General features: G+C 44.1%; 1 protein-coding gene across 4 annotated transcripts; it reads left to right on the forward strand.

Annotated features, from left to right (window-relative positions):
• Window positions 1-418: 418 nt before the first annotated feature.
• Window positions 419-9,307, forward strand: LOC139581452 (protein FAM53C-like). Of its 4 annotated transcripts, none has more exons than XM_071411230.1 (5): window positions 419-487; window positions 4,359-4,593; window positions 4,709-4,769; window positions 4,894-5,699; window positions 7,841-9,307. In XM_071411230.1, exons 2-5 carry the CDS (start codon window positions 4,513-4,515, stop codon window positions 8,075-8,077), a joined length of 1,185 nt encoding a protein of 394 aa, XP_071267331.1. In that variant the 5' UTR covers window positions 419-487; window positions 4,359-4,512; the 3' UTR covers window positions 8,078-9,307. The 4 variants fall into 4 exon arrangements, with proteins under 4 accessions (XP_071267331.1, XP_071267335.1, XP_071267334.1 ...); XM_071411234.1 differs by having other exon boundaries at window positions 4,894-5,715; window positions 7,841-7,975; XM_071411233.1 differs by having other exon boundaries at window positions 436-487; window positions 4,391-4,593.
• The last annotated feature ends 36 nt before the right edge of the window (window positions 9,308-9,343 follow it).

The following is a 9,343-nucleotide window of genomic DNA, read 5'->3' on the forward strand; positions in this document are numbered from 1 at the left end:
CCCAGAGTTCAAAACATGTTTTTGTAGCGCTGGGATCTCCCGGGCACACGCTGTAGTATTGGTAGAATACATGTTGCTGGCATATTATCTCTGAAAAATGCATGTACTCAATGTTTTGATCTTAATTTTTTTCTTAAGAAAACGTTTTGTCTTGTTTTCCAGAACATCGCCCTCGCCTCCCGGACGGTTATACCAAATATATATGTGGTTATACGCTAGGTACTTTCAGCAGGATGCTAGTTTTTCATATTCAATAATCAAAAGCAGAACGTTTCTCAAGTTGAAGATGTAATTTTATTTTTTGGAGAAGATATAGAGTTAATTCATAGATGGATTGTGATACAAAATATTTGGTGTAATAAAAATACACGCATTTAGACGTTTCAACCACCCCTTTTTAATGGTTTCTTCCTATGACTATATATTCGGTGCAATGCCATATTCTGTCCGGTGCTGCTTTCGGTTGCTAAGGAGACGCGGTGGGCAGGTAAATTCGTCTTCATCATCGAGCTAGCTAGTTTTCAAAGCACAATCTGGGTTTGCTGTCAATAATTAACTTAATTGTATTATATTATTAGGAAAATGGCTTCAGGTACTTTGATAATTAAATATGTGAGCATGGTAACATAGTTAGAAAGCTAGCAAACAGCTGAATGATAAGGGTTTATGTCTAGATGGGATACATCCTATGCCAGAATTGACTTCGTAGCAGGTTAGGATAATTAATCTAACAGGTTTGGAGAATTGGGTTAAATTTAGGAAAGGGCTTGGGGTTAACTAAAATAAACCTTTGACGTCAATTTGACAAACTGTTACACATCTAGCAGTAACCGTGAAGGACGGTCACTTCCACGGGCTGCTGCTTGTTCATGCTAGCTAGAGTTAGCTTGCTAGCTTAACTACTGTTACCTGGACAGCTAGCTAGACATGCTTGTGGCGATACCAGTGACTATATGAAAGGTGATACAACAATGTGTAAACCAACACGGACAGCCTAGCTAGCGTTAGTTTGCCACAGCTTGCAACCTGTGACGTTAATCATTGTCAGTTGCCTTTTGCAGCAAGCATTCGCTGCTAGCGATGTATTTGGGGTAATGATGACCAACTTAACTAATTTGCTTGTAAACTAACTAACTCACCATATTGCTACTAATTATTCATAGCACGCAACAATCCAATGTCATCACATTTGTTGTAGGTTTGGCTTGCCTAGTAGCCAGCTGATATTTACATTAGTAACCAACGTTAACTATAATCTAGCTAGATCAGAATATTGAGGACTGAGCTAACGTTACTGGAAGTCTCCGGCTAGAGTCGGTTTACCAAGCACTCTAATTATTGATTTGAGACTTTCTTTGCTTTGAAAATATTTGCCTGCTAGCTGGGTTTCCAGAACCTGATAACTAATAACTTTACCGTTTAAACATACTTAAACTAAACTCTAAAGATTAGTTAGTGAGTGGCACACGTGCCATTTAACCAGAACTTTCTATATCAATTAAATGTCCACGCACGCTTTAGTCATTGGCATTTCTAACTGCTTGGTAGGTTTGAAATCTAATGTTTATTTGTGATGGTTCACACACAAACTAAGTCAAAGTTCTGTGAGATGGCTAGTCCATATTTAGAGCATTTTATTGTGGGTAGCACTATCTTGCCACATAGCCCTAAGGACTTAAAGCAACAGTAGCTCCCCATAGTGCCCAAAACCAGGAAGAGACCTTGCCCTTTGTCATCTACACTGAATAAAAATCTAAACTGCAACATTTAGTGTTGGTTTCATCAGCTGAAATAAATTATCCCTGAAATTAAATGCGCACAAAGAACATATTTTTCTCCAATTTTGTGCACAAATCCTGGGCATTTCTCCGTTTGCCAAGATAATCATCCACCTGACAGGTGTCATATCAAGAAGCTGATTAAACAGCATGATAATTACACCTTGTACTGGGGGAAATTAAAGGCCACTTTAAAATGTTCTGTTTTGTTACACCACACAATGCCACGGATGTCTTAAGTTGAGGGAGTGTGCAATTGGCATGCTGACGGCGCTGACCGACATGGCAGCTCTGCTTCTAGCTCCTAAGCAACTTTGCTTGTTAGATACTACAGCACAGTTGGCACTAGTAACACAAGCATTTCGCCACACCCACAATAACATCTGCTAAATATGTGTATGTGACCAACATTTGATTTTGACTACAGGAATTTCCAGAGTTCTTGCACGATTAATATTTATATATATTTTCCCAGATTGTCTGTTAGACTTTGTGTATATAGTCAGGATAAGTGACTATTATAAACAGGACATACATGCTTGACAATACATTATGCATCATAATGAATTTCTGCTATGCCACAATAAACATCAATAAGAGTTGGATAAAACAAAGTTAAACAAATACCTATATGCGGTAGATGACAAATCGTGACAATGTAATCATTATCAAGACAATTCCAACTCGTGATATAATACAATGTAACGCCAAGTTTTCCTTGCCAGAGATTTTAATGATAATTTCTTTATCATAAGCAGCCTCTGTCGTTTTAGAGAATTTGGCAGAACGTCCAACTGGCCTTGTGTATGGCGTTGTGCGGGGTCGAGCTGTTTTCTGATGTGAACAGAGTGCCCCGTGGTGGTGGGGTTATGGTATGGGCAGGCATAAGCTATGGACGAAGAAAACAATTATACTTTATTGATGGCTATTTGAATGCACAGAGATACCGTGACATGATCCTGAGGCCCATTGTTGTGCCATTCATCCGGCTCCTTCATGTTTCAGCATGATAATGCACGGCCCCATGTCGCAAAGATCTGTACATAATTCCCTGAAGCTGAAAATGTCCCACTTCTTCCATGGCCTGCATACTCACCAGACATGTCACCCGTTGAGCATGTTTGATATGCTCTGGATTGACATGTATGACAGCATTTTCCAGTTCCCGCCAATATCCAGCAATGTCGCACAGCCATCAAAGGTGAGCGGGACAGCATTCCACAGACCACAATCAACAGCCTGATCAACTCTGTGCTGCATGAGGCAAATGGTGGTCACACGAGATACTGACTGGTTTTGTGATCCACACCCCTAATTTTTTTGTTGTGACCAATAGATGCCAATCTGTATTCCCAGTTGTGAAATCCATAGATTAGGGCGTAATTTATTAATTTCATTTGACATATTTCCTTATATGAACGGACTCAGTAAAATCTTTGAAATGATTGCATGTTGCGTTTTTTAAAATGTTCAGTATACATTGAGATGACTACATAGGAAAACAGAAGCTGTTTATCAAGTGCTAGTTTTATAGATGCCTTTTGGTTTCATTGTGATCTAGATTTACAGAACAGTTCAAAGGTTGTAATGATTAGTCAAGCATGTATCTGGGCCGGTCTTATTTGGTGTGGGACTGTATAGGCCTTAGCGGAGTCAGTTTGTCCCCATAGGGTGTGTCTCTAGTTCCAATTACTGTTACATCTGTTTAAAAGCTGACCAACTCTGGTATTTGCGTGAAAAAAAAATGCATGGTGTGGAATGTGTCAGTGAACTCCATGAACTGGCACCTTGTTTAACTCTGGTGCTGTGTGCCTTGTGTGCATATTGTTTGTTCTGTGTTCTGGTCATTTTAAGCTTCTTCTAGTCCTGTTGTCCACTTTTTCTTCCCCCTTTTGTGTCTCTCACTGTGCAGGCATAATGTGCCTTTGGCCCCACTCCCTCTTCATTTCCCACACTTCCTCCCCCTCTTTTCCACATTCTCCCTCCCCATTTCTTTCTCCTCATAGCACTTTACAGTGGCACACATCACTCATTGTTGAAATGGACCCACTGAACTATAATGTTCTGTAGTATGCTATTCCCCAAAAACTCCATCTGTTTGAATAACTTCCATCTGAGGCAGCTAGACGGTTGGCCAGTCCGTTTCCTAGCCTGTGATATTGCCCAGCTCTTATCTGGGAGGTCTGCAGAACACACTCATTAGGCGTTCCCTCTAACTCCTTCTTGGGGTTTTCTCATCTCACCAAAACTGTGTAAACATAGCTGCATGTTTTTACAGTGACCTGCGCCGATGAGTTTCGCAACCTCATTATTTGACCTCTTTTAAGAGGACTAAGTTGATAAGTAGACTAAGTAATGCCACAATGATTCATATTAGGTTTAAACACACTTTCCTGTGAGGACCCAAAGCACAGCTGAGAGATTAGAAGATGGGCAATAAATTGGGAAATCCTTTGGCTTGTTTTTCTGGGGAAATTGACTCATGCGCCAAATAATTCTGTATCTGATGCTATGATTTCTGGTAAAATGAGTCATGTGAGCAAGTGCGTTTACTACTCATTATTAAATGCTGTTCTTCAGTTGAGGGGAACATGATGATGATCGTTTCTCAGTGAGGTTGGAAGGGTCTGTCTGGCCGGTTGAGGTGCGGAGGGGACGCCACATACCTCGCCAGGAGTCTGACAGCCTGACAAACACCCCATCCCCTTCCTCCTCCCTTCCTCCGCGAGCCGCCATGGTGACACTCATCACAGAGCAACTCCGCAAACAGAATCTGGAGGAGCCCCCTTACCACAGGGCCTTCTCTCTCAACGTGGTGAGCATGGCATGTGACACAGGTTTTTGTATAGCACTTCTTCCATAAGGAATTACCTTTTGCCATAATGGTTGCCTTAGTCATTTTAAATCCCCTCTTCATTGCTGTGTTTCAGTCATTGCCTGAAGTGGGTTCCAGCCCCACTGTGTGTTGGAGTGGGTGTGGGTTGACTCCAGGTAAGGATCCATTTAATTCCTGAAGCTTTTTTAAATTAAAGGGCCTCATTCAAAGATCAGGTTCAATCATTAACTGGGGGAAGGGCCTACATTGATTCCCATTTTTGGTTTATTTCACTTTCAGAGAGTAGTTGGTCTATGTTCCCATCCTCCAAGACCCACCTGCAGGATGCCTCTGTCCTGTCCTCCCTGGACCCACTGGGAACACCTTTCCCTCTCCCCAGCACCTCTGTGACAGACCTGTCCCTGCAGAGCTCTCCGCCGCCGCCTCCCAAACGACACTGTCGCTCCCTCTCTGTCCCTGAGGACCTGTCCCACTGCCGCAGCCCCTGGCGCCCCAGCGCCTCCAAGATCTGGACCCCAGTCAAGCGCCGCTGCTACAGTGGAGGGGGTGTGGCCTGCATGGGTGTTGGCTCCTTGGTGGGTTCCGTACCCCTCCGAGGCCCCAGCTCCTCCCTCACCTCCTCCCTACACTCCTCCTCCAGCCCCACCTTCTTCAGCCTGGCCATGTCCCCTGACTCCCCTCTCCCCTGGGGCTGTCCCTGGGACCATAATGACCTGCCCAGGGGGGGCTGCACTGGCTTCTTCCCCGCCCCCTCCTCCTGCTCCTCCTCCCCCGCCTCGCTGGGTTCCTGTCGGCCCTTGCTGCAACGCCGCTTCTCCCTGTCCCCTGTGCACATCCTGCCTCCCCGGCCCTCCCCCTCTCCTGCTCCCGATCTAGTCCCACGCTACCCTTCGATGGAGCCCCCGGCCCCATCTCCCTCAGCCTGCAGTTCCCCGTCATCCTCGAGGCGTGACCTACCCCCCTGTCTCCCACGCTGCCACTCTCAGCCCTGTGACCTGCGTAAGCCCGGCCTGAAGAGACGCCATGACGCGGACACCCTGCCCTACTACTTCAGGCCTGGCCTGGACTTCAGCAAGATGACTCCGGTGAGCTTGATGAGAGGTACAACTGTTGTAAGGCCTATTCAGAAATGCAGTGGATCCAAAACAACACAAAATGCATAACTTTGGTAGAAACTGCTCATAGTTGTCCTTGAGGCAGAGAACCTTTGTAAGTTGCTTGAGAGTAGCAGGGGGCCTAAAGCAGCCCCTCATCTCTCAGCTCTCCTGCTTCTCTCCCCACAGACCAGTGTGTTTGTGGGGAACTTGGGCTCATAAGCCAGGAGAAGTGGGGCCACTGGTTCTCTGACTCCTCCACCTCCCCTCATGAGCCAGAACTACTGCATTCACATTCCTGTCCCAGCCTGACCGGACCAGTCTGGATTTGGGTTCAGGGTGTGGCATTGTCGGTACTGTGCTGCCTGGCCATGGAACCTCATTGCCCTGACCAGCCCTGTGTGTATTTTTGGGCTGACACTTGCATTCCTGTGTGTCCAATCGTTGATATATGCCTGATCTCGTCCACCAGCCGGCTCTGTCGAACCGTCTGGTTTCAACAGCGCCACAGAAAGGGACTTGAATGAAGTCTATGGCAGGAGTGGACGAAACAACCCATTTGAATGAGCTAAAGTATCAGTCCACCATCTAGTGTAACACTTTAGAACCTTCCCTTACATAGTGGACTTCGATGCGCAAGTGATTTAAACAAAGTGAGTTTGTAAAATCTGAAAGCACACATCTTAGAAGTAGTTTTCATATATAAACTTTATATACCGAGTTCCAAATCAATTGGCCTTTGCAAAAATATGGTCAATGTGATGGAACATTTTCTTTTGATTTGGTGATTTTCTACATTTTTCAGTCCCATCTCTAATACAGCTGTAGCAGGGTCCTTCCCTCGCCTGACTATTTGAAGCCACGCTCCTTTCAAGTCCCACTTTGTTGCAGTGTTACCAGGTTCTCTATATGCGGTAGCAATTGAGCCTGGGGGATGAGGTTAATGTGTCAATGCCCAACGTCTTGCCACTGGACATCCACCACCCCAGCCATGTATATTTAACCACTGCTATGGACTTCCTGCTCTGGGGAGTGATGTCATCACTTTTTCTCACTGGTGTATTTATTTTAATTTTCTTCTCATTCCTGGTTGGTTTGTTTGGCCTTCTGGGGGTGTGACTGGGTCTGCAGCTAGCTGGCGGTGTCTCCTTGTGTTATGTTTTAAGATGGTGGGTTGTGGTTCATGAAATGGGTGCCTTTCTAGTGTAACAAGACCAAGGGAGAGCTCAGTTGGCTCTGACTGGGGTCTCGGAGCAGGATGAATTGGGGGGGGGGGCGGCTCGTGGTCAGTGCATGTACAGATACATTTACGTATGCTTTGCATAGACCGGTCTCATTTGAAAGGTGGACATTCTCACCAGGGCTTGACAATAAATAATATTTTTTTTAATCCCTTTGGACAAGTAGGATTTACAGACATTTTTTTAACACCATTTTTACATTATATGATGCAAGGAACCGCTTTACAAAATAAAATAAATTGTCTACGGTTCAGAACCGACCAACCACTGCCCGTTTTAAAGCGATGAGGCTGATGTAACTGATCAGACCGTTTTTAGCGTAACTTTTTTCTCAATTGTATTTTAAGCTCAACAATGTGCACATGGTTGTAGGCTTTTTGTCAACGTTCCAAGATGCACTTTACGGGACAACAGTTCTCAAAAGCACATCACATGCAAAAACGGTTTCATGTGACGGTACTGAAAATAATCATTTGGAATTAAGGGGAGCTCTAAATATGCATTAACTAGCATAGGTTACTAATATGGCTAGGATTATTCCTTTGGCTGCTGGACAATAAAATTTTGATTTGAAAACCAATAGAATTTGGAGGACAAGCATTACACTCATGGTGTTTTGAATAACTACAAACATACTAAAAGCTTTTGGCAAGTTCCTTAATTAGTAAGGCTCAATATTACCATTATTGTATTGCTAGAGCAACTTTGACAAGCGCACTATTTAGAGCGTATGGCTAGTTGAGTTGCAGAAGGCCCTCCTGAAATGCCTGCACACATCTGCCTTCATGGGTGTTAGCTTATTAGATTCAGCTGAAGCTGAGTTGTGTGGATAAACTTGTTTCTCTGGGAAATGCTGAAGATATTAAGTGTTTGTTTCTGTTCTGTGTGTAGATTCTTAGTGGGGAGCCCCTGGTGTGTGGAGCGGCTGTCTACACGGGGCTAGAGCCTGTTCCAGGGGACTTCAGAGGAGCCTTCTCCCCTGCAGACCTGGGAAGAACCAGCATTGGACCGTTGAGTGAAAGTGAGGAAGAGGAGAACATAAATATGGGTGCGCAAGAGGCCGGGCAGCAGAGTGTGTTTGAGAGAGACTGCACAGAACTGGACTTGAACCTTATTGAGGAGAATTGAAAGTTTATTGGTGCTCCGTGTGTGATTGACAGCATTCATCGTCATATTCACATTACACCCCGGCCGAGCCCACGGGAACCTGCTGCCTTCGAAGGGGCCACATTAGGGGCCCTTCATATCACTGGCTGACTATAGGTTATGGATCAATTTTACCATTAGTGTAATGCTAGAGCAACTTTGACAAGCTCACAATATTCAGCATTTCAGGACAATGATGTTCTGCCTGTCCATACTCTGTGGGTAAATGTGTATACCCAGAAACACAATGGAGATGGATAAGACGTGGTGATTTTTGAAGGTCATACTGTAATAGCCGCTTTCTAATAATACGGGTAGTAACGCTCTACCACTACTACAATTATAAAAATGATGCAGTTTGCTTGCGATGGACACTCCTGTCGGCAGGATACATTACCGAACGTATGGCCAGTTGAGTTGCCGAAGGCCCCCTGAAAAGCCTTCACACATCGGCTTTCATGGGTGTAGGCCGAACGCTCTGACGTGTTTGATTTGGCCGGGTGGAAAACCCACACACCTGTAAAGGGAATCAAGGAGGGACCCATGTGCTTTCCTCATAGCTGGCAAATGTATATTTTGCTGCTTCTGTTTCCCTTACTACTTAGATAATGCATTCATTTGTTCTCCAATTGGCTGAATTAAATATTGTACATTAATCATGTACAAAGCAGGTGTTTCTGCTTTCATGGTTTTTGTTCATAACATCAAGATGTTTTCTTGGTCTCCCATAGAAATGGAACCTATATAGTCTGTCCATTCTGATTCAGTTCCCCACTAATGAACAGATCACACTTGCACTGTAATAGGATTTGAATAATTGACTCGACGCTGCAGTTGGATCCTTTAGGGCACAATGTAATGTACTGTACAGTGGTCACCTGTGGAAACCATTTTGTGTGAGTGGATGACTGTTTAGACAGGCAGCTCAGTTTCTTTTTCTTTTTTTCCAAATAGTTTTTTTGACCAATCAGATGTTTTCACGGCAATCTTTTGCAGAGCTGATTTGATTGGTCAAAATACCAATTAGTGAAAAAAATATCAGAATTTGGGTGTCTGTCCAAACGCAGCATTAGCGTGTGAGAAGGAACCAGTAGAGATGCAGAGGATTGGTGGCCTTTCGAGAGATTATTTTTATTGTATGTTTTCAGATGGAAATGTCTATTTACACTTTGTGTACAAATAAAGTTTATTAGAGACTAATTTTGCAAAAAATCACCTTTGTCTGGTTTCTTTCAATCAGCAATGTTT

The sequence above is a fragment of the Salvelinus alpinus genome, chromosome 7 (genome assembly GCF_045679555.1).
Source record: "Salvelinus alpinus chromosome 7, SLU_Salpinus.1, whole genome shotgun sequence".
Classification (NCBI taxonomy): domain Eukaryota; kingdom Metazoa; phylum Chordata; class Actinopteri; order Salmoniformes; family Salmonidae; genus Salvelinus; species Salvelinus alpinus.